General features: G+C 42.1%; 1 protein-coding gene across 1 annotated transcript in view; it reads left to right on the forward strand.

Annotated features, from left to right (window-relative positions):
* The window catches only part of dnai1.2 (dynein, axonemal, intermediate chain 1, paralog 2), a 337,978-nt gene that overhangs the window by 9,247 nt on the left and 302,522 nt on the right, over positions 1-26,209 (forward strand). Inside the window, exons 4-5 of the mRNA XM_041183411.1 lie at positions 3,894-3,974; positions 23,630-23,756. Coding sequence (XP_041039345.1) covers positions 3,894-3,974; positions 23,630-23,756 — 208 coding nt within the window. The remainder of the gene's footprint in view (positions 1-3,893; positions 3,975-23,629; positions 23,757-26,209) is intronic.

The raw sequence follows: 26,209 nt of genomic DNA on the forward strand, positions 1-26,209 counted from the left end.
AATTATTGGAAAAAACAAAGAGGGGGAAGAAATGGGAGGGGGGTGGGGATGGAGGAGATAGTTCAAGATCTAAAATTGTTGAACTCAATATTCAGTCCGGAAGGCTGTAAAGTGCCTAGACAGAAGATGAGGTGCTGTTCCTCCAGTTTGCATTGAGCTTCACTGGAACAATGCAGCAAGCCAAGGACAGACATGTGGGCAAGAGAGCAGGGTGGAGTGTTGAAATGGCAAGCGTCAGGGAGGTCTGGGTAATGCTTGCGGACAGACCAAAGGTGTTCTGCAAAGCGGTTACTCAGTCTGAGTTTTGTCTCTCCAATGTAGAGGAAACCGCATTGGGAGCAATGAATGCAGTAGACTAAATTGAGGGAAGTGCAAGTGAAAAGCTGCTTCACTTGAAAGGAGTGTTTGGGCCCTTTGATGGTGAGGAGAGAAGAAGTGAAGGGGCAGGTGTTGCATCTTTTGTGGTCGCATGGGTAGGTGCCGTGGGAGGGGGTTGAGGAGTAGGGGATGATGGAGGAGTGGACCAGGGTGTCACGGAGGGACTCCCGGGTGGGTGAAAGGAAGATGTGTTTGGTGGTGGCATCATGCTGGAAATGGCGGATGATGATCCTTTGAATGCAGAGGCTGGTGGGGTGATCAGTGAGGACAAGGGGGACCCTATCATGTTTCTGAGAGGGAGGAGAAGGCGTGAGGGCAGATGCGCGGGAGATGGGCCGGACACGGTTGAGGGCCCTGTCAATCACCGTGGGTGGACAACCTCGGTTAAGGAAGAAGGAGGACATGCCAGAGGAACTGTTTTTGAAAGTGGCATCATCAGAACAGATGCGACGGAGGCAAAGGAACTGAGAGAATGGGATGGAGTCCTTACAGGAAGCGGGGTGTGAGGAGCTGTAGTCGAGGTAGCTGTGGGAGTCGGTAGGCTTGTAATGGATATTGGTGGACAGTCTATCACCAGAAGTTGAGACAGAGAGGTCAAGGAAGGGAAGGGAAGTGTCAGAGATGGACCATGTGAAAATGATGGAGGGGTGGAGATTTGAAGCAAAGTTAATAAATTTTTCCAGGTCAAATGTCAACTGTGCTCTCCTCCGCCGATGCCGCCAGATCTGCTGAGTTTTTCCAGGTATTTCTGTTTCTGTTTTTGTTTTGGATTTCCAGCATCCTCAGTTTTTTGCTTTTAATCAAAATGGACAATTTACCTTAACACAGGATGGAGTCAAGGGGAGGCAATGTAACTTTCTCTCTTTGTCTTTCTCAAATATCCATGAACCTGCCCAAGGCTGGAAGTAGGCTGCTTTTATGATAGGGCATTAAAATGTAAACAACCATTCCGGTACGTTCCATTTAAGAGACCTTAGAATGCAACAGATCCCTTGTGTGGTGTTAACAGTTACTATTGTCTAACTGTCTACAGAAACTGAGATAGAAAGGCTGCCTAGACATAATGAATGCAAATTGAAATTCCACAAAATTGCAATGAGCTGCAAATGGCCGAGATTCAAACAACATTTTGCGCCTATGCTAGCACCGTCAGGATCTATTTTCGTGGACAATAGGAACACTAATACTATGGTTACGTGGCAGAACTAGCTTATGATAGGAAACACCTCATTAACTCATGTCTTGAACAGCCAAGGTCAGTCAGTTTGGGAGACAGAGACCACAGAGGGAAGACATCCCTCCCAATAAATAGATCCTGCCTAGCATCCATTTATAGACAGAGAAAGTGGATCTATCCTTTTTTTTTCTACTGAATTGTGGAACCAAGCTAGAAACCGACTGTTGCCAGGAATAAGCCACTGTGAATTCATCACTAGAAACTTCCAACCTCCCTTGTCTTCAGTGAACAAGGAGAGAATCCTCAGGCCTGCAACATTTCCAGCTATCATCTCAAAATTTTAGGGTAATAGTGACCTCATTTGTAATCACCTTTTCTTGTGTGTGTGCATCTTGTGTAGATGAGTGAAGAGGTGCTGTTGCGATTTGATTACGGGTGTTGAGAAAATAAATGTTTATTCTTTTTTTAATTTAAGCTTAATTTAAATGGAATTTCAGTTTGTGGGAAAGTGTATGTGAATTTGTGGAAGTTTCCTGATCATAAATGTATAAAAAGATACCGTAAGCAAGTGATGAGATAATTCACCGTCCAGCTGTTGATGCCTATTGAAGTGCAGGTGATTCTACATGTTATATATGGGCATATGAACAATATTGGACAGGAAAAGATCCCTTTGAGCTTGCCCAAAACAGCTGTAGTGCCTTGTGCCTCTTCATGGCATAATCTTCATAGGTCAGCATTACAGTGTGTCTGGAAAGAGCAGGAGTAAAATTTTAAGCCACAGCAAATGTTATTTTAACTAGATCTACCAGTCCTATGCTGCATGGGAACTGCAGGTCTTTTTATATTTGATGGCACAACTTGCACCAGGGTCTGCTAAGATGCACTGTCTGGAGACAGTTCATCATGGTCATTGTCAGATAGGTATACAAAGGCCAGCAGATAAGGTTGGTGACATCTTATTTTGTCTGGTCATTCATGATGTGAAGTTTGTTGATTACCCTGGCATGATCTCTTTCTTGTAGTGCTACTGAAAGCGTAATATTGCGATTAGGTTGTTGCAGAGGAAGTATCCAAAATGAAGTAATGCCACTTACCATTCAGATCTAAACAGTCCATGTCAGAAAATCTAGATTTATCATTGGTCAGTGATAGTATATTCACCTCTGAGTTAAAAAGTTGTTAATTCAAGCCCCACTCCAGAGGCTTGAGCACCTAATCAATATTTAGCAGAGTACTGAAGAATTGCTGCATTATTGGAGATGCTGTCTTTCAGACGAGACATTAAATCAAGGCCTCAATTATTGTCCTAAGTGAATGTAAATCATTTTTTGAACTAGAACAGTGTTCTTCTGGTGCCTGGACCATTATTTATCCCGTGACCCTCATGACTAAAACCTGGTCATTTATTTTGCTGTATCTGGGACCTTGCTATGTGCAATTTAGCTGCCACATTCCCCTACAATACTAGAGAAGTACTCCATTACATGTGAGGCACTTTAGCATGGCCTGAAAGGCGGTATCTTAATGTAAGTCCTTTGTTCTTCTTCTTTCATCCATGATGCCTCAGCATCTGCTGGAAAAAGAGCCTCCCTTTGCACTAACTGCTAAAGTAGAATGTGGCTACCTTTGTTGGTGTCCTGGCAATTAGGAAAATAATACACCTCTCACTCTCTCAGGTGTTCCAATGTAAGAAGCTCCTTTCTTCTAAGTATGTATTGATGACAGTCATGGTCCTGGGGATGAAATAAAATTGTTACCAAGATTCATGAGAACCTAAGTCCAACAGAAAATAAATTACCAAAAACAGTTAGACACAGGGCAGATATTTCAGATAGGCATCCTTTAAAAGTAATGTCTTGCATGCCTATATGTTGGGAATTGATGTTTGTCATTCCCATCTCCAATTTTAAATGTTACAACTTTCTGAGGTGGATGTTTCCTATGATGTGAGCCCCCAGTTCCAGAAATAAATTGTTGAGGTGGAACAGAGCTGCTATCCTTCTTTTGTTGTTAGCTGCTCTATTAATGTTGTTACTGGCAAGGGGAAGTCTAGATGTAAATGTTTTTTTGTGAAAGGTGAAGAACTTCCAAAGTATAAATACTGTGATTGGTCATAAATATCCTGAAATTTTGTTACTATGAGGTAGATTCATTGAAGTTGTACTTGCAGCACTCTTAGAAAGATGTGCTTGTGGGAATGATTATTTAGAATGGGGTGCAACACCGTAATATGGATACTCCAACCTGTGCTGTATTTGAGCATTGCTTCTCACTAGGAAGTGTGAAATCAGTTACTGAGATAAATTTTAACAATATACCATATGATTACTTTTAGGAATTGAAGGAAGAAATTACTCGTGTTCTTACTGCCAACAACCCCCATGCTCCACAAAACATTGTGAGATTCAGCTTTAAAGTGAGTATTATAATTCTGTAAATGACATATTTTGAGGAAAAATAATTATATAGTTTGGTGTATTTTGAAGTATTTGACAGAAAATCTCATCAAAGGCTAATATCTAGAGTTTGGTTGGAAACTCGGAGGGTACCATGTAAGGTAAATATGTCACAAATGAAATAATCTCGTCTCACTCCAAAGTCCTCACAAATGATGGGCAAGAAATTGGCCTTAATGGCACCCTTGTTTTTGGGCACTGTGAGTGCTGTTAGGGATTCAAGATAGTGTATGCATTGTGCATGCACACTTTGGATCGGAAACATGCTGGATGCCATCTTGGCAAAGGCATTAGTGCATGTGCAGTGAGCATCTGCTGGAAGTATGCAGAGCAGGCAGATCATGAAGTCATGCTGCTTTGATTCCAGCACTGTTATTTTGGAATTCCACCAATCCAGCTCACATGTTAAGTAGCAAGAGGGACCTCCCATCATGACTATATAAAGGGATCATTAATACTTACAGGTTTGATGCTGGCTGATTTCTTCTAGCGTTTGCTATAATTTTACAAGTGTTTGTTGCTTTATTTACTTGTTTAAAGTTGCAAAAGTCTACAGGGAGTGGTCTGGCAAGTGCTGAATGGCTTTTTGCAAGTCTTCTGCACAAAAATAGTTGCACCCATTCTTGGGTGCACTATTCGGCTTTCTCCTTGGAAAGAACATGAGTGGGAGAATGAGCAGAGGTCATGCAGAGCAAGGGCTCTCAGCAAGAGATATCTTCCCCGAGTATTCAGGGAGCAATAGCCCGCCTGAACTCCAGTGAGGAATGATCTCTGCTTTACTAAGGAAAATAAGAATATAAGAAACAGGAACAGGAATAGGCTATTTGTCTCTTTGAGCCTGCTTCCCCTTCGTTAAGATCATAGCTAATCTTCAACCGAACCTCACCTTCCTGCACCATCCCATGTTCCTTAATTCCTTTAGCACCCAAAAATCAATCAATCCTTGTCTTGAATATACTCAATGACTGAGCATCCACTGCTCTCTGGGGTAGGAAATTCCAAAGATTCACAAGAATTTGGAGCAGGAGTAGACTATATGACCGTCGTGCCTGCGCCACCATTCAGTGATGATGACTGATCTTCGGCTTCAAATCCACTTTTCTGCCCACTTCCCATATTCCTCGATTCTCTTAGAGACCAAAAACCTGTCTATCCCATCCTTGAAAGTATTCAACAATGGAGCATCCACAACCCTCCGGGGTAGAGAATTCGAAAGATTTGCAACACTTGAGTGAAGTAATTTCTCCTCATTTCAGTCCTAACTGTTTGTCCCCTTATCCTGAGACTGTGCCCCCATGTTTTAGATTCCATAACTGGCAGAAACAATCTCTCAGCATCTGACCTATTAAGCCCCTTCAGAATCTTGTATGTTCCCATGAGATTGCCTCTCATTCTTTTCAGCTCCAGGGAATATAGGCATAAGCCTCTCATGATAGGGCAACCCCTTCATCCCAGGGATTAATTCAGTGAACCTTCGCTGTACTACCTCCAATGCAAGTAAATCCTTCCCCAAATACGGCGACCAAAACTTTACACTGTATTCCAGACGTAGTCTTGCCAAAGCCCTGTACAATTGTACCAAGACTTCTTTATTCTTGTACTCCAATCCACTTGCACTAAAGGCCAGCATGCCATTTGCCTTCTGAATTGTTTGCTGTACCGCGTACAACCAAATCTTTTTGAACATCAATGTTTACAAGTTTCAAACCTTTTAAAAAAAAATTCTGCTTTTCTATTCTGATGATCAATGTGAATAACTTTGCACTTCCCCATGTTATACTCCATCTACAATCTTTTTGCCAACTCACTTAACCTGTCTATACCTCCCTCTGTCTTCTCTGCCGCTTACCTTTCCACCTAGCCTTGTGTCATCAGCAAATGTTTAGAAACTCTGTCTCTTCATCTAAGGCATTAATATAGATTGTAAATAGCTGAGGCCCCAGCACTGATCCTTGTAGCACTTCTTGCACTAATCAGAGCCTGCCAACTTGAAAATGTTCAGTTTATGCCCGCTCTCTGCTTCCTGTCCATTAACCAATCCTCTATCCATGCTAATATATTACCCCCAACTCCATGAGCCCTTATCTTGCCTATTAACTTTTTGTGTGGCACCTTATTGAATGCCTTTTGAAAATCCAGGTTTATTATATCTACTGGTTCCCCTTTATCTACTCTACTAGTTACATCCTCAAAAAACTCTAATAAATTTATCAAACTGAATTTTCCTTTCATAAAACCCTATTGACTTGTTCTAAACGTACAATGCTTTTCTAAGTGCATTGTTAAGATTTTCTTAATATAGGTCCTAGCATTTTCCCAACAACTGATGTTAGGCCAACTGGCATGTGTTCGCTCTCCCACTCTTTTTGAAAATTAGCATTAAATTTGCCAACTTCCAAGCTGATGGGTTGTTCCTGAATCTAGGGAATTAAGGAAAATCATAGCTAGTGCATCCATTATCTCTGCAGCTATCTTTTTTAAAGCCCGAGGGTGTACGCCATAAGGTCCTGGAGAATTGTCGGATTTTGGTCCCTTAGGTTTCTACAATACGTTTTGTCTGCTGATATGAATTACCTTAATTTCCTCACTCTCTAAAAAGACCCTAGGTTACTCTCTATTTCTGGTATGCATCTTGTGTCTTTTATTGTGAAGATAGACACAAAACATTTCAATGCCTCTACCATTCCTTCACTCCTCTTTATAATTTCTCTTATCTCTGCTTCGAAGGGATCAATGTTTGCTTTAACAACGCTCTTCCTTTTTATATACTTATAAAAGCTCTTACAATCTCTTGTTATGTTTCTGGCTTGTTTATTCTCATGGTTACACCTTTTCAGTGAGGAAGTTTCTCTAATGGCCTTATTCTGAGACTGTGGTTCCTTGCTCTTGAATCCCCAGCCAAGGAAACATCCTCCCAACATCTGCCCTGTCAAGCTCTTTAAGAATTTTATATGTTTCAATTAGATCACCTTCGTTCTTCTAAGTTCCGGGGAATATAGCCCTAGTCTACTCAATCTCTCACTAAGGTCTTCATTGAAATCTGCAAACTGCAGGAACTACAACTGCACCCCCAAGTAGGGTGAGGATTCTATTCCAGTGGTTGTGAAGGTGACCATGGCTATGAAACTTTATGTTGTTACCAGGTGAGGAGGAGTGAACTGGCACCCCTCTATTCAATCTCCTTGGTTGGTCACAACAAAGGTTTTTGAATTACTTTTACCCGTGGATACCTTTTCTAAATGTAAATGTATTTTTTGCTATCTATGTAGTGAACAATAAGGAGCCAATCATGAGGTTTTCTTGAGTCAAAGAAAGAGCAAGGTATACAGAAGTGAGGAAATTGCAAATAAAAGCTAAAAGAATAGATGGTTAGAAATCCTTCGCTTGTCTTTGAGGTGTAGATGATTAAATGTTTCGGCCGATTGAAGTTATCCAGTTCCTTGGAGCAGGTAAATGTAGAAGGTTTTGCAATTCTTATAAGATCTTGGTTCGTTGCTAGATCTTGGGTATGCTGATTTCTTGAACCGCTTATTCCAGGGGGTGGGGGGGAGAGGGAGAGAGAGAGAGAGATTCCTTACTGTTCCAATAGCAGCTTCTCCAGATTCTTCTGCTTGGCAAACCCAGTTCTTAAAAGTCTTGCTCACTGTCTATTCCAAAGGAATTTGATTACCATGTCTGCCGTAGTCATTGTTGTAGAGGAAGTAACAACATTTTGATGTTCCACCTCAGAAACCTTTCAAGATAGGAGAAAGCACAGGAGATGGAGTTCTTTTATCCTCCACAGGGAGTGTTTTTTATTCATTATGGGATGTGGGCTTCCCTGACTGGGTCAGCATTTATTGCTTATCATTCATTGACCTTGAGAAACATAGAAACTAGGAGCAGGAGTACGCCATTGGCCTTTCGAGCCTGCTCTGCCATTCAATATGATCATGGCAGATCCTCTATCTCAACGCCATATTCCTGCTTTCTCTCCATACTCCTTGATGGCCCTAATATCCAAAAATTTATCAATTTCTTCCTTGAATATCCTCAGTGAACCTGCCTCCACAGCCTTCTGTGGCAGAGAATTCCACAGGTTGACCACCCTCTGAGTGAAGAAGCTTTTCCTTATCTTAGTCCTAAATGGCCTGCACCATAACCTGAGACTGTGGCCCCTGGTCCTAGACTCCCCAACTGGGGAAAACATCCTCCCTGCATCCAGTCTGTCTAGCCCTGTTAGAATTTTATACGTTTCATCAGATCCCCTCTCATTCTTCTAAACTCTAGTGAATACAGGCCCATTCGAACCAATCTCTCCTCATATGACAATCCTGCCATCCTCCATATAAGCCTAGTGAACCTTCACTGCACTCCCTCTATGGCAAGTATATCCATTCTTAGGTAGGGAGACCAAAACTGCACACCTTATTCTAGGTGTGGTCTCACCAAGGCCCTGAATAACTACAGTAAGGCATCCTTACTTCTGAATTCAAATCCTCTTGCAATGAAGGCCAACATACCATTTGCCTTCCTAATTGCTTGCTGCACCTGCCTAGTTACATTCATTGACTGGTGTACAAGGACACCTTTGTACATCCACATTTCCCAATATATCACCATTTAAATAATACTCTGCCTTTCTGTTCTTCGCACCGAAGTCTATAACTTCACATTTATCTAGTTATACTGTATCTGCCATGTGTTTGCCCACACACACAACTTGTCTAAATCGCCCTGAAACCTCCTTGCATCTTCCTCACAACTCACAACCCCACCCAGTTTTGTGTCATCAGCAAACTTGGAAATATTGCATTTGGTTCCCTCATCCAAGTCATTTATATATATTGTGAATAGCTGGAGCCCAAGCACTGATCCCTGTGGTATACCACTTGTCACCGCCTGCCACCTGGAAAAAGACCCATTTATTCCCAATCTCTGTTTCCGGTCTGTCAACCAATTCTCAATCCATGCCAGTATATTACCCCCAATCCCATGTGCTTTAATTTTGCCCACTAGCCTCTTATGTGGGACCTTATCAAAAATCTTGAAATCCAAATACACCACATCCACTGGTTCTCCCTTAGCTATTCTAGTACATACCTCCTCAAAAAACACCAGTAGATTAGCTAAGCATGATTTCCCTTTCATAAACCCATGCTGAATTTGTCTAATCCCGTTAATGCTTTCCAAGTTTTCTGTTACCACGCCTTTTATAATAGACTCTAGCATTCTCCCCACTACTGATGTTAGGCTAATTGGTCTGTAATTCTCTGTTTTTTCTCTCCCTCCTTTCTTAAGTAGTGAGGTTACATTTGCCACCCTCCAATCTGTGGGAACCGCTCTAGAGTCTATAGAGTTTTGGAAGATGACCACCAATGCATCCAATATTTCCAGTGCCACTTCCTTTAATACTTTGGGATGTAGATTATCAGGCCCTGGGGATTTTTCAGTCTTTAACCCATTAATTTCTCTAGCACCAGTTTTTTACTAATACTGATTCTCTTCAATTCCTCTCTCTCATTAGACCTTTGTTTCCCTAACATTTCTGGGAAATTATTTGTGTTCTCTTTTGTGAATACAGAACGAAAATACGTGTTCATTTCTTCTGCCATTTCTTTGTTCCCCATTATAATTTCCCACATTTCTGACTGTAAGGGATCTATGTTTGTCTTTGCCAATCTTTTGTGGGAGTGCGGTATGTGGTAATCAGCAGGAAGTTTCCTTATCCATGTTTGACCTGATACAGTGAGACATCATGGGGACTGGAATCAATGTTGAGGACTTCCTGGGCAACTCCTTCCCGACTGTATACCACCGTGCTGCCACCTCTGCTCAGTCTGTCCTGCCCTTTGGACAGGACATATCCATGATGGTGATGGTGGTGCCTGGGACATTATTTGTGAGGTATGATTCCATGAGTATGGCTACGTCAGGCTGTTGCTTGACTAGCTTGTGAGACATTTCTCCCAATTTGGCACTAGCCCCTGGAGGAGGACTTTGCAGGGTCAACAGGGCTGAGTTTGCATTGTTGTTTCTGATGTCTAGGTCGATGCTGGGTGGTCCATCCAGTTTTATTCCTTTTAGGCTTTTTAGCAGTTTGATGCAACTGAGTGGCTTGCTCTGCCATTTCAGAGGACAGTTAAGAGTCAACCACATGCTGTGGGTCTGGAGTCACATGTAGGCCAGACCAGGTGGGTCAGATGTAGGCCAGATTTCCTCTCCCAGAGGACATTTGTGAACAGGTGGGTTTAATTAATTAATCGACTTTTAATTCCAGATTTTTATTGAATTAAAATTACCATCTGCTGTGGTGGGATTCGAACCTGGATCTCTGGATTACTAGTCTACTGTACCACTACCTCTCCCACATTTGAATGCCTTTTGGTTGTATACCCTGGCTGGCTAGCAGTTCCCCATTGTCTTGATATTTAGCTTTTTTGAAGTGGACCTTGATACCCCCAGGTGTGAAATTCCATGAGCAGTCATGTCAGACCATGTCTGCATTACGCTCCAAAGAGTAACTTAGTGGTCAACTTACATTTCCAGAATCAGGTGACTCATGGTAGCCATCTTTAGTGATTGCTTTTTTCCTTGCTTTTGAAAAAAGAATCCCTTTTAAACAGTTAAGCATGTTTTTGGTTCGGTTGTGCAATTAGCAGTTGATCGCTCACTCACAATATCTCGCTATCGTGACAATGCACTTAGCTTCTCTTATGCTAGAGCTGGAAATGTTTGCAATATTTTGGTTTTCCATCCACTGCTGTGTAAGAGAGGTCACTGAGGCTGTCTCTTCATTTACATTTCATTATCTCTTATCAGAGATAAGAAGGCAGACTGAGGATTTGGAGTTGAAATATTTACAGTCTTCCCTATCTTGCAGGGTACCATTGACTCCATGCACATTACTTTGCTACACTGCTTGTCAATTTGATCATGAACCGGGACCGAAAGGGATCACATTTACTCAACATATAGCTGGCATGTGTGATCATGGGCAATGCATCAAGCAGGTCAATGCCCAGTTATTTTAGCAGCAGTCATAATGCTTTCAGTATGAGTAGTCCACTGTTGTCAGCTATATTTCAGCCACCATGGAATTCAGAAGATGGTTTACTGAGCGGCATGGCTAATGACTCTGTTGTAACCTATGCACACATATGTAGCATGCATACAATGAGAAGCAGCAGAAGGAGCAGACCATTGTTGTGTTGATCCAAACTTTCCCTCATGAGGAAACGGTTTTCCAGGTATTTTTATTTTTGTTTTGAATTTCCAGCATCCGCAGTTTTTTGCTTTTATCTTAGTGTTTAATTGACTGCCACTTCTCTTCAAGGAATGCCTACCTTGAAGAAGTATTGCTCTTCTCCCCGATTTTTCACCTCTTTTCTATTTTTCCTTAGTTCTGCTGAAGAGCCATACGGGCTCGAAATGTTAACTGTGTTCCTCTCCGCAGATGCTGTCAGACCTGCTGAGTTTTTCCAGGTATTTTTATTTTTGTTTTGGATTTCCAGCATCCACAGTTGTTTGCTTTTACCTTGCTACCATCTGTTAGGCAAGAAGCTCAAGAGCAGAAGCGTAACAAGGAGGAGGAGGAATAGGAGGAAGATTAAAGGAGACTGCAGCCTACACAACCTACCTCTGCTTAGGCTGCACATGAAAAACTCATTCAAGTACAATACCATTAACCTCAACCCTAATTCCTCATTCACCAACAGTCTCACACTCCTTATCTTCCCTTTTCACTGGCTGACATATTGTCCTCTTGGCCACAACATAAAAATGAAAGCCCACACAATGTTAACAAACCACATTTACAAATGAAATCATGCCATATTGCATACAATCACAAACTAATCTCCTTTATGCATTCCCTTAGTGTCTGTCTTCTGTGTGCCTTTGGATTCCTATGCAGTGTTACCCCAGTGGCTACAACATGGCTGATGGAAGGATACAGACTTACAGTGAAAGAGATTGCAGGATGGTTTTGGAAAGAGTGACCTCAAAAGCGATAGGCTTAGAAAGCCTACCTACATACTTCACAATCTTGGCATGGGCAGCAACATTCTGGGATGGCTGTTTGGCAGGCAACAGCAAAGGGACTGGTGGAGTGGCAATGGTGGGAATTTGAATGCTGTCATTCCTAGAGAGGACAGGTTTGTGCTTCATGGAGCCAGTAATACTCACCTGGGCCAGCACCCTAGCAATCCTTGTAATCCCTTGGTGAACAGATTGTTTTACTACTGTGACACCCTGAAAGTCATTTTGAACTCTGATATCCAGAACCATGATAGCAGCAGTCTGATCTTGCGTGGCAGACATGTAAACTTGCACTGCAGCACTCAGAACTTTGGTAGAAGCTGCTTGTGCTGCATTGGAAATTGGGACATCGCCCACCAAAAGCTATATCATGCCAGTTTCCAAAGGAGGGTTGATGGAGGCAGCCAACTTTCTATGTTGGAAAGAATGAGCTCCAAGCTCTGCGCAAAGTCATGTGCCAGGTTGGTGCTGGATTCCTCCATGTTCCTTGACATTAAATGCAAGCTTTCTGGAAGGCTTTCCAATGGAACAAGTATATGATCCCTTGACCAAACAGGTTATCTGGCCATTTATTTTTATTGCTGTTTGTGGGTTCTAGATGGGTACCAATTGACTTCCGTATTTCCTACATTACACTTTAAATTACATTAAATGCTGTAAGATGGATGTCCTGGGCTTATAAAGGTGTCATATAAATGCAAGACTGTATTTCTTTTCCGGTACACTTTTTATTAATTGATTACTTAGACTTGTAACACGCAAGCAAACCAATTACCTCACACTGAATAATAAATATTATTGATGACATTCTTATGAACATACAAACATATGAATTAGGAGCAAGAGTAGGACACTTGGCCATTCGAGCCTGCTCCACCTTTTAATAAGATCATGGCTGATCCAATTTCAACCTCAACTTCACATGAGAATGCTGGATTCTAGCCCTGATAACCTTTCAGCCCCTAGCTTATCAAGAATATATCTATCCCTGCCTTAAAAACATTCAAAGACTCTGCTTCCACCGCCCTTTGAGAAAGAGAATCCCAAGGACTCACGACCCTCTGGGAGAAAAGTTTTCTCCGCATCTTTGTCATAAATGGGTGACCCCTTATTTTTGAACAATGCCCCTAGTACTGGATTCTCCCACAAGAGGAAGCATTCTCTCCACATCGACCTTGCCAAGACCCCTCAGGATCTTTTAAGGTTTCAATTAAGTTGCCTCTTACTCTTCTAAATTCTAATGGATGCAAGCCTTACCTGTCCAGCCTTTCCTCATAAGACAATCCCATTCCTGGTGTTAGTCTAGTAAACCTTCTCTGAACTGCTTCTAACGCATTTGCATTCATTCTTCTTCTTCAGTGCTCTGCCGGAAGGCAGGTCCTACCCACAGCACCACGATCGCCACCACAGGTAACGCAAGGAGGCAGGTTCTGAATCTATCCCAGCTGAAACAGGGATTGAACCTTGTGCTGTTGGCACCAATTTGATTTCCTTTGGCTGTCCAGCCAACAGTGCCAACTGGCCCCCACAACATGCACTTTTACGTGCATGTTGTAGTCTGGAGCTATGAATGGTGATGGTTTTCATCACATGGCTGACCAGGACTCTGTCCTGCTCTTACCGTCTGCCATTAGCGTATGTTGGAAGGATTTGCAGATTGATACTCAACCTGTTTGGCCGCGTTATGAATGTGCCTTCCTTGGCCATCAAGTCCTGGAACAGGACTTGAATCCAGAGCTTCTGGCTTAGTTGCAGGGATGCTACCCACTGCAGCACAAGACCTCCATTGTTGACATTGTGGATATTAAAAAAAATTATGAAATTTAGCTCAATGCAGATGCTAGAAAATATTATTTGGTCCCTACCTTGGATTTAATAAGCAGAATTGCCTTAAACTAGCCATTGTAAACTTGATTTCACTGGCCATATAGAGATAATTTATTGGCAAAAAGGCTGAATTGACATCTGTGCAGTTCAATAACTTCAGGATTTTATCACATGTAGTTCACTCATTATTAGTTTCTGGTGCTCCAGTATTGTAGCATGTTATTAGACTATATGTTGTTTCTGCTTCTTCTTCTTAGACAGTCACTCAGAATCGAAGATGGCATGCTTCCACTCTAGTTCGATGGGTTCTAAGATGGCTGTTGAGTCCAATGCACAGTCTGCAGACTCTGCCATATGTGGGGCTGGTGGTGCTTTTGAAGGATTGAGTGGATGAATTGTTTGAAGGCTTTAGTGTTCTCTCTGACGCCTCTACTTCACCTCTGCATATTTCTGACAAAATCTCTTGAGATGTTCAATGCCTTCCTGAATGGACCTTCTCCATTTTGGCCAGTCACAAGCCAGGGATTCCCATGAGTCAGTAGAGCAGCTTGACCTCTTCAGGATTACTTTGAGGACATCCCTAAAGCGTTTCCACTGTCCTGGGAGTCTCCTGCTGCAACCAAGTTCCCAGTAGAGCAGCTGCTTCAGGAGCCTGATTACAGGATACGAAAGACTTGTCTTGCCTAGTGGGGCAGGTTTTTAGTGCTTCAATGTTGGGTATCTTGGCTTGGGAGAGGACAATCCTGTTGAATTGCTTTTCTTACCACCAGATTTGCAGAACATTGCAAAGGCACTGTTGGTAATATTTCTTCAGCACTTTGAGGTGCCTTCTGTAGCTTGTTTATGTTGTGGGGTGTTGGATACCGGTTGGTGGATCTTAATAAAGTCCATCTCCAAATGCGGCAAGACCTGGACAACATCCAGGCCTGGGCTGACAAGTGGCAAGTGCCAGGCAATGATTATCTCCAACAAGAGAGAATCTAACCATTGCCCCATGACATTCAATGGCATTACTACCGCTGAATCCCCCACTACCCACATCCTGGGAGTTACCATTGACCAGAAACTGAACTGGACTAGCCATATAAATACAGTGGCTACAAGAGCAGGTCAGAGGCTAGGAACAATGTGGCAAGTAACTCACCTCCTGACTCCTCAAAGCCTGTCCACAGTCTACAAGGCACAAGTCAGGAGTGTGATGGAATACTCTCTACTAGCCTGGATGACTGCAGCTCCAACAACATTCAAGAAACTTGACACCATCCAGAACAACACAGTCTGCTTGATTGGCATCACATCCATAAACATTCACTCCCTCCACCATCGACGGACATTAGCAGTATTGCGTACCATTTACAAGTTGCACTGCAGAAACTCACCAAGGCTCCTTTGGCAGCACCTTCCAAACTCATGACCTCTACCATCTAGAAGGACAAGAACAGCAGATTCATGGGAACACCACCACCTGGAATTTCCCCTGCAAGCCACTCACCATCCTGATTTGGAAATATATTGGCGTTCCTTCACTGTCACTGGAACTCTCTCCCTAACAGCACTGTGGTTGTACCTACTCCACATGGACTGCAGCGGTTCAAGAAGGCAGCTCACCACCACTTTCTCAAGGGCATTTACAAATGGGTAATAAATGTTAGCCTAGCCATGAAGCCCACATCCCTTGAATGAATAAAAGAAAATGAAATCTTTGTGCCTTAAGTGGGTTAACTGTATGTATTTATTAACTGCAAGAACTACGTGCATTTATACAATAAATTGTTCAAGCTAGGAGCTGTCTCCATGCTTGCTTGTGTACATGGTTTTGTCCAACACTAGACTGACCCCTAAGTGTGGGTCATGTATTCTTTTACCTCACTGTGTAGGGGGTACTATATGTAGTCCTACATTCACCTTACATGTGCCAGACCCTTATACTACACCACCCACAAGCCTTTATTCAATGTAGTTCAAGCTACTCTACTCTACCCCATGTGTTTACATCAATATTACTACCCCATCTCCCCCCTTCAAGTCTCTAAGCTCATAGGTTCAGATGGCCTTATAACCCTTCTATATCTTGTTTGCAGCACTGTCAGAGGAATTGTAGGCAGAATAGGTAAACACTGTTGATTTGGAGGTTGTTCTGGTATCTGGGTATCTTTTCATCCTTTTTTTCCATTCCTTAGCATTGAACTGCTCTGTTGATTTGGCAATTGTGGTGATAGGTAGTTGCTGATTTATCCCATTTTTTTTGATTGGACAAATGCTGTGCTCATCTCCATAGCGATTTTTATTCCTCATCTTTTGTCATGTGGTTCATCGTGATGTCCTCTGTGATGGAAAATAGTAATTCCTGTTATGAGGATGTCGTTTTTTAGTAACTCACCTTTGCGGTGGGCTCTCTGGTATGCCGTCGGCAGTAGACGGCTGCTACTTGGTTCCAGCATCGCCTGTGGCACTGTCATGCTGGCTGGGAGTTGCAGTGTTTTCTCTGTAGTCACAATGTTGATTTCATCAGCAGTTGTTGGAGCCGGAGGTTGACACTCTTGTTGTTGGTTGCTCTCTTGTCTATCCTTCACTGGAGACGTCATGATAATCATCTAAGTGGTTGGCTGGTCTGACCAATGAGGGCTTTCTGGCACCTGCAATGAAAATGGACAAACCTGCTCTGTCAAGAGAGAAGACAGTTCAGAATTAAAGTCCCAGTCAGGATACTCCTTCTTGTTTGAACTCTCAGGAACTTGCAGTTCTGTATAATTTACGACAGTGGTTGTCTTGACATCTTCTGCCATTTTGAGGAGATTCAGAGCTACACAGGCATCTCTGCTCAAGAGAGAAAAAGAATGGTTATAGATGACTTACAACAGCTTGAAGATTTGTTTTCCATCATACCTTAGTGGTTCCAGGATCATGCCTATGACGAGAAGTCAGATTCCTCTGGACCCATAGAGTGGTGTGTGTGTTGTTTAAAGGCAGGGGTCTCTCAACCATGGTTCTTTATCCAATAGGACCATAACACTGGCTCCCGTGTCCAATTTAAAGTTTGTGAGATGGCTGTTAATTGAAATGTCCGCATTCTAATATGAAAAGCCAGGATCTTTGACCTCACCCAAAAAGCATAGCTGTGTGTCCTCTTGGTGTACAGTCTCGATCTCATGAATAATCTTTGGGTCCTCTGTGTATTTAGATGTTTTGGCCTTGCACAGTTTGCTGAAGTGTCCAATTTTGTTACCTAGAAAATATTCAGCTGAAATTACAGGACATTGATCTCCCATGTGGGGACGTTTTTCTCTACAATACTGGCATGGTCGTTCTACTGGTTGGTTAGGGTATTTTTTTTCTTGGCCTGATGTGTTCCTGTTTCTGTGCTGTTTAACTAACTGAACTGTGGGGTTTCCTTTCTCCCATTGTTTACTTTCTCCTCTTAGAATGGACCTGTGCTGCACAGAGAGTTCAGACAGTCTAACAACTGGATAGCTTTCTCGGGGGTTAGATCTCCCTTCGCTTGCAGCATATCTGAGAGTGAGTCGTCTGCTATTCCTACAACTATTTTATCCCTGATAAGTTCAGGTTTTAGGTCTCCATATTTGCAGCCTTCAGCCATCTGTACAGATTATGAGTGAATGATTCGACAGGTTCTCCTGGTTGCTGGCCCTGCTTATTAAATTTAGCCTTTTTGAGGATTTTGATACTTACATAGAAACTAGGAGCAGGAGTAGGCCATTCGGCCCTTCGAGCCTGCTCCGCCATTCATTATGATCATGACTGATCATCCAACTCAAAAGCCTGCTCCTGCTTTCTCCCCATACCCTTTGATCCCTTTCCCTCCAAGAGCTATATCTAACTCCTTCTTGAAAGCATACAATGTTTTGGTCTCAACTACTTTCTGTGGTAACAAATTCCACAGGCTCACCACTCTCTGGGTGAAGAAATTTCTCCTCATCTCAGTCCTAAATGGTCTATCCCAGATCTTCAGGCTGTGACCCCTAGTTCTGGACTCCCCCACTATCGGGAACATCCTTCCTGCATCAACCTGTTAGAATTTTATAGGTTTCTATGAGATTCTCCCTCTTTCTTCTGAACTCCAGCAAATATAATCCTAATCGACTCAATCTCTCCTCAATTTGAAGATATTACATTTAATTTCCTCATCTAAATCATTAATGTATATTGTGAATAACTGGGGTGCCAGCATCGATCCCTGTGGTACCCCACTAGTCACTGCCTACCATTCGGAAAAAGACCTGTTTATTTCTCTGTTTCCTGTCTGCCAACCATATGTCCGTCCCGCCATCCCAGGTAAACCTTCGCTACACACCCTCTATAGCAAGTACATCCTTCCTCAGATAAGGAGACCAAAACTGCACACAATATTCCAGGTGTGGTCTCATCAAGGCTCTGTACAATTGCAGCAAGACATCCCTGTTCCTGAAATGAATCCTCTGGCTATGAAGGCCAACATACCATTTGCCTTCTTTACCACCTGCTGCACCTGCATGCTTACCTTCAGGAACTGGTGTACAAGGACGCTCAGGTCTCGTTGCACATTCCCCTCTCTCAATTTTTAGCCATTCACATAATAATCTGCCTTCCTGTTTTTGTTACCAAAATGGATAACCTCACATTTATCCACATTATACTGTATCTGCCCACTCATTCAGCTTGTCCAAATCACACTGAAGCATCTCTGCATCCTACTCACAGCTCACCCTCCCACCCAGCTTTGTGTCATCTGCAAATTTGAAGATATTACATTTAATTTCCTCATTTAAATCATTAATGTATATTGTGAATAACTGGTGTGCCAGCACCGATCCCCGTGGTACCCCACTAGTCACTGCCTGCCATTCAGAAAAAGACCCGTTTATTTCTCCTCTTTGTTTCCTGTCTGCCAACCAGTTTTCTATCCACCTCAATACACTACCCCCAATCCCATGCGCTGTAATTTTACACGCCAATCTCTTATGTAGGACTTTGTCGAAAGCCTTCTGAAAGTCTAAATAAACCACATCCACTGGCTCCCCTTCATCAACTCTCCTAGTTACATCCTCGAATAATTCCAGTAGATTTGTCAAGCATGATTTCCCTTTCATAAATCCATGCTCTGTCCGATTCTGCCACTGTTTTCCACATGCTCAGCTATTAAATCTTTTATAATGGACTCTAGAATTTTTCCCACTACCAATGTCAGGCTGACCGGTCTTTAATTCCCTGTTTGCTCTCTGCCTCCCTTTTTAAATAGTGGGGTTACATTAGCTACCTTCCAATCTGTAGGAACTGTTCAAGAGTCTATAGAACCAATGCATCCACTATTTCTAGGGCCACTTCCTTAAGTACTCTGGGATGTAGATTATCAGGCCCCAGGGATTTATCAGCCTTCAATCCCATCAATTTCCTCAGCACCATTTCCCTACTAATACTGATTTCTTTCAGTTCCTCCCTCTCACTAAACCCTGTGTTCCCCAACATTTCTGGTATGTTATTATTGACCTCCTTTTGTGAAGACAGCCATTTCTTTGATCCCCATTATAAATTCCCGTTTCTGACTGTAAGGGATCTACATTTGTCTTCACCAATCTTTTTCTCTTCACATACCTATAGAAACTTTTGCAGTCAGTTTTTATGTTCCCTGCAAGCTTACTCTCATACTCTATTTTCTCCTTCTTAATCAATCACTTGGTCCTCCTTTGATAAATTCTAAACTGCTCCCAATCCTCAGGTCTGTTGTTTTTTCTGGCCAATTTGTGTGCCTCTTCCTCACATCTAATACTTTCTCTAATTTCTCTTGTAAGCCATGGTTTGGCTACCTTTCCTGTTTTACTTTTGCGCCAGACAGGGATAAAGAATTGTTGCAGTTCACCCATGCGCTCTTTGAATGTTTGCCATTGCCTATCCACCATCATCCCTTTAAGTAACGTTTCCCTATCCACCATAGCCAACTCGCGCCTCATATCATTGTAGTTTCCTTTATTAAGATTCAGGGCCCAAGTCTCAGAATCAACTACGTCACTCTCCATTTTGATGAAGAATTCTATCATATTATGGTCGCTCATCCCCGAGGGGCCTCGCACAACTAGATTGCCAATTATTCCTTTCTCATTACACAATATCCAGTCGAGGGTTGGCTGTTCACTCGTTGGTTCCTCAATGTATTCATCCAGAAAAACATCCCATATACTCTCCAGGAATTCCTCCTCTACAGTATTGTTACTAATTTGATTTGCCCGATCTATATGCATATTAAAGTCACCGATAATTACAGATGTTCCTGTATTATATGCGTTTCTAATTTCCTGTTTAATGCCATTTCCAACATCACCACTACAGTTTTGGGGTCTGTATACAATCCCCACTAACATTTTTTGCCCCTTAGTATTTCTCAGCTCTACCCATACAGATTCCACATCATCGGAGCTAATATCTTTCCTCACTATTGCGTTAATTTCCTCTTTAACCAGCGATGCAACTCCACGGCCTTTTCCTTTTTGTCTGTCCTTCCTAAATACCGTATACCCTTGGATGTTCAGTTCCCATCCCTGGTCACCCTGCAGCCATGTCTCCGTAATCCTGACTATATCGTAACTGTTTACATCTATTCGCACGGATAATTCATCCACTTTATTGCGAATGCTCCTCACATTAAGGCACAAAGCCTAAAGGCTTGTCTTTTTAATATTACTTGTCCCATTCCCACTATTTTTCACTGAGGCCTGTTTGATTCTGGCCCTTGACTTCTCTGACTATCACTTTTCTTGTTTCGCTTTCTGTCTTTTGTTCTTGTCTTTGATTCCCCTTCCCCTGACTCCTCTCATAGATTCCCATTCCCCTGCCATTTTAGCTTAAACCCTCCCCAGCCACTCTAGTTCCCCCTAGGACATCAGTCCCGGTCCTGCCTAGGTATAACCCGTCCAATCTGTACTGGTCCCACCTCCCCCAGAACGGGTCCCAATGCCCCAGGAATCTGAAAAACTCCCCTTCACACCATCTCTTCAGCCACGTGTTCATCCAATATATCATGCAATTTCTACTCTGACTGGCACGTGACACTGGTAGTAATCCTGAGATCACTACCTTTGAGGTCCTACTTTTCAACTTCCTAATTCCCTATATTCTGCTTTTAGGACCTCATCCTTTTTTTACTTATGTCGTTTGTACCAATGTGCACCATGACCACTGGCTGTTCACCCTCCCCCTTAAGAATGTCCTCTAGCCACTCTGAGACATCCTTGACCCTAGCACCAGGGAGGCAACATACCATCCTGGAGTCTCGTTAGTGGCCACAGAAACGCCTGTCTATTCCCCTTACAATTGAATCCCCTATAACTATTGCATTCCCACACTTTTTACTCCTCCCCTGTGCAGCAGAGCCAACCATGGTGTAACAAATTTGGCTGTTGTTGTTTCTCCTGAGAGGCCATTTCCCCCAACAGTATCCAAAGCAGTATATCTGTTTTGCAGGGGAATAGCCACAGGAGATTCCTGCACTGCCTGCCTAGTCCTCTTGCTTTGCCTGGTGGTCATCCATTCCCTTCTTGCCTGTGGACTCTTAACCAGCGGTGTGACCACCTCTCTATACGATGCTCCCTGCCGCTGCTCCAGCTCCAAAACCCGGGCTTCCAGGAGCTGTAGCTGGAGACACTTCCCACATACATGTTGGCCCCAGGTACTGGAAATGTGCCTGGCTTCCCACATAGAACAGGAAGAGCATGCCACGGCTTTGAGCTCTCCTGCCATGACTTAGTCCTTTAAATTAAACTAAACCTTTTGGAAGATACTTATTATCAATTACTCTCCGGCCCTTCTTCCATGATCCTTATTGTTTACAGAATATAGCCCCTACAAATGATGAACCACAAAATAAGACCTTAAAAACTATAAGCAATAAAAATAGTAAATGCTTACCCAGCCGTACTCACGGTACTCCAAGGATCACCTTGTACCCTCCTCACCGAACTCCCTTAGTCACCCCTGCTCTCCCAGCGTCTCTTCAACTCCCAACTCCTCTCGCGCTCCTCTTCAACTCCCGACTCCTCTCGTGCTCCTCTTCAACTCCCGACTCCTCTCGTGCTTCTCTTCAACTCCCGGCTCCTCTTGGGTTAAAATAAACATCAAATGATTTTAATACTTTTTCAAATTTAGCTGATGATACGTTGATTCCTTGTCTAGCAATACTGTCGCCTGCTATTGGGCCTACTGAATGAAGCAGTGCGTTAACTTTTTCAGCTTCTGTCTTTTTTCTAGACCTGAAAGCAATCATGAACTAAGGAATCTTTTTCTCCAAATTCCCCGATTATGCGATTGATCTGGGCCTTGGATAAATGTAAATTGATCTTGAAGAGTGGATTCCTGATTCATGGTTAAAAAATTCCAAATTGTAGGTTCAGCTTCAAGAAGTTGCTCAAATTCAAGATGTCGCCCTGGTTTGTTTGAAGACCAAGAGTTTACCCACTTCAATGATGCTCGCGCTCAGCCTTGAACAATTTTTAAACAATGGATGCACGGATCAACTGACCGCAGATTTCTCTGTCTCAGCACTATGTTTTTCGGACATGAAAATATCGAACCTTGCCTTTGCTGGTCTTTAAAGCTGATTCTTTAGTTGCGATTCATCCAAATTAATTAATTATTTTTCTTTTTTTTTCTGGAGCGAGCATGTGTTCAGGTGTCAGCTTGGGAATGTGGTTTTTCTGACAGTTTTTAAACAACATTTCTGACCACTGAACTATTAAAATATTTCTGAGGACTTGTTTTATCTTGGAATTTAAAAGTTTTAGCTCACCCATGCCAGGTCTGGTGATTATGCACTCTGGTCCAGCATGTTGGACTGCCAAGAAATCCTATGGAGTCTTCTGCTGCAGTGAGGAATTTTAAAGGTTTGTCTTCAGCTTCCAAGTTTTACTTTGGAGCTTTTCCCTGGCGATTTTCCTCTGCGTATCTGCTTCTTGTGCTTTTCTTCAGGTCGGAATGTTTCTTCAAATTTTTTTTTTAGTCTTGCAGGGTTTTAGTTTTTCTCTGCATTTTTTGCAAGGTTTTGGAATTTTCCATTTGCTGCAGTGATACTGCAGGGTGTGGTTATCATTCGGTAGGTCTTAATGAAGTCTTTGTGGTCTTAAGTAGGTTAATTGTATGTATTTATTAACTACAAGAACAATGTACATATACACAGTAAAGAGGTCAGGCGAGGAGCTGTCTCCATGCTAGCTTGCGCACATGGCTCCAACACTAGACTAAACCCTAGGTGTGGGTCATGTGTTCTTTTACCTCACTGTGTGAGCGGTACTGTATTCAGACCCTCACATTACAATTCAAGTCTCAAATGTATATCGGAGTATGGGGGTCTGCTGCCCAATAAATAGTGATATTAATGTTGGGTTTGAGATTCTGGTCCTCAAGTACTCTTTTCCTGAGTCGGCTGAAGGCTGAATGACGTGGAAAGTGATCTTTAGACCATACATTGGTCAAGAATTGACTATTTAGACTTTTTTATTCTTCGCTACATCTGAGTTTTGAAAATGTTGCTAAAGACTGGAGAGTGTTTTTTTTATTTCTTTTTTTGTAGTTGTGAATTTGTTTATTGTAGCATATTTTCCATAACAAGTATATTGACTTTTCCTGAAAGCTCTGCTGTTTAGTATTTGTAGTGAAATCGTAATTGCATTCTTTATAAATGCATTTATAATTTTTCTGCAATTTGTTCATAAAGATATTACTCGTCTTTGTAATTATTTCACCAGTTAGGTAAATTCTTAACTCATCATTTTCTTTTATATTAAAGGAAAGAGCTTACAAACAAGTCCCAATGATTAGCCAGATGGCTATTCATTTTGCACAGGATGGAAACTTACTACACAAGGATTCAGATGAAGCAAAGCGTCAACAATCTAGGGGGTCGTACGTTGAAGGTACTTAAATTTTTTTAGGTTGAGCACCAAAGAATATGTCAGATATTTCTGGCTTGGAGAACTGTGCAGTGAAGTGGGTTAGCATAAAGTCTTTTTAGCTAATGTCCATGCCATAGTAATCAGATGAAAGTTAATTTATTGCTTACACTAGGGATCCCAAGTAAATGAGTTCTGACATTTCCAACCCAGTGCTTGTGTAGACATGTATCCATATCACAAAATGGGCAACAATTCTCCGTTGTATTACACCTAGCAATTGCATCTCAACTATTCAGGTAATAATTATTAATGGCTCCTCGTCATCTTTCTGATATCTTCTTTTTGGTGAGCAGGAATGGGGTGGAGTTCCTTTTCATCGCTTGAGGTAGTGTATCGAGTTTACCTTAATATACAAATTGCTAAAAGATTGGAAACAATTTGGAGAAGGACAATAAAGGCAGCATTTTTTCTTAAATAAATTAACTCCGATGATGGACTAAAGTGACTATTTTATTTGGAAACAAAGTGTTAGGGACAAATAATAATCTACAATGTTAAAATGATCTGTACAGTTAGAATTGTGAATATTATATTAGTAGGTCACTACTCTTCTACTGCAGAATGAATAGATGAGAACAAGGGGACATGACTATAGTGTGAAATCAGTGTTCCTGCATGCCAAACAGGGAACCAAACTCAAAGAGAAAAGCTTGTTGGATAACTAAAGCTTTTGTTTTGTAGACCTATCTTCCAACTGTGCTCTCTTTGAGTGTAGCTCCTTGTTGGGAGTTTTGGAGCATTAAATTTACCTTTACAAGTTAACAGCAAACTTAGAGATGTGACTGCCACCTAGTGCTGTGTATGTGGATTTGGTTGAACAAATTCCAATTTAGCAGGGAGGAGAGGCATACAGTTTATTACATGAAGAGACAGAAGATGGAAAGGATCTGAGTGGATTTTTGTACAATGACTTAAATGGCAGCATTAACAGAAAAATTGAATATTATTCTGATTCCTAGCAGCAAATGCCCTATTTTTTTAAAAAGTGAAATTATTTAAAGGTAGCAAAAAATGACAAGATTCTGACATCATTCACAGATTCAAAGTTATGTTCAGTGGAATTAATGATTTGACCTGCATTCATTTATTCTTAAATCAGCAATATTGACTAAATTGGAAAATTGGGCACAGGCTTAGTGATGTCACCTATTCAGTCCCAGACCCTGACAAGACCACTTCACCACAGGTAGATGAAGTTGGAGAGAAATTAGTAATCTGGCATTTTTGCTGCTATTATTCTTATCAGTGCAAAATTAGATTTTACGGACTCGACATTTGAGAACACTTTGCCTGTTGTCAAGTGCTAAACAACCTCCTAAGCATCCAGCATGGTGGACAGGAATGTGAGGCCATTTCCAGCTATAAGTGTGCATCTGTGATGTAATTTGTTTTTTCATGGGGTGTGGGCATTGCTAGAAAAGACAACATTTGTTGCCTGTTGTACGATATTGTATGTGCCTCCATGCCACTGTAATGTAAATGCGCCCAGTAGAGCGAGGGTTAACGTTGGACTGGAGAACAGCACTGCCCATGGTATGATGCATAGGATCACATGGTAATAAACTGATAGAACAGCCTAGAAAGAACACTTTGGAACCAGCCTGCATGGAGGTAACAGCTCCATGCATGAACATAGCTTGGATCTGTAAATAGTTAAAGGTTAACAATAAACGGTTCATGTCTAAATATACAAGTCTCAAGATCTCATCGTTCAGACTCCACAGTGCACCATAATGCAGCATGGTTCGCAGAGGTGAGAGATCAGTGCGATCAGCATAGTACAATGCGCTTGGCACTGGTGATTGTTTCTAAAAGATATCACATCAGAGATAGTACCATAATCTGACATGGTGATCTGCGGTGACACTAAAGGTAGCAGTTAAATACATGAACCCAGAACAGCATCCCAAGGTTTGAAAACTACAAGCAATTAAAGTCTAATGAGAGAGATGTACACTGAAGAAGAAAACCTGAACAAACAGTTGAAGAAGTTTCGTTACAGACTTAGAAGCTGAGGAATTCGCCAGAGTGAGTGAAAGTCCTTTGCTAGACCGCCGAGCAACGCTGAGTTAAGACACTGAGTTTGATGCACTGCAGGAACTCACTAAGGGTCCTAAGACAGCACCTTCCAAACCCGTAACCACTAATACACTGATATAAAAACAAAAAAACTGCGGATGCTGGAAACCCAAAACAAAAACAAAAACAGAATTACCTGGAAAAACTCAGCAGGTCTGGCAGCATCGGCGGAGAAGAAAAGAGTTGACATTTCGAGTCCTCATGACCCTTCGACAGAACTTGAGTTCGAGTCCAAGAAAGAGTTGAAATATAAGCTGGTTTAAGGTGTGTGTGTGGGGAGCGGCCCCCACACACACACCTTAAACCAGCTTATATTTCAACTCTTTCTTGGACTC

The sequence above is a fragment of the Carcharodon carcharias genome, chromosome 1 (assembly GCF_017639515.1).
Source record: "Carcharodon carcharias isolate sCarCar2 chromosome 1, sCarCar2.pri, whole genome shotgun sequence".
Lineage (NCBI taxonomy): Eukaryota > Metazoa > Chordata > Chondrichthyes > Lamniformes > Lamnidae > Carcharodon > Carcharodon carcharias.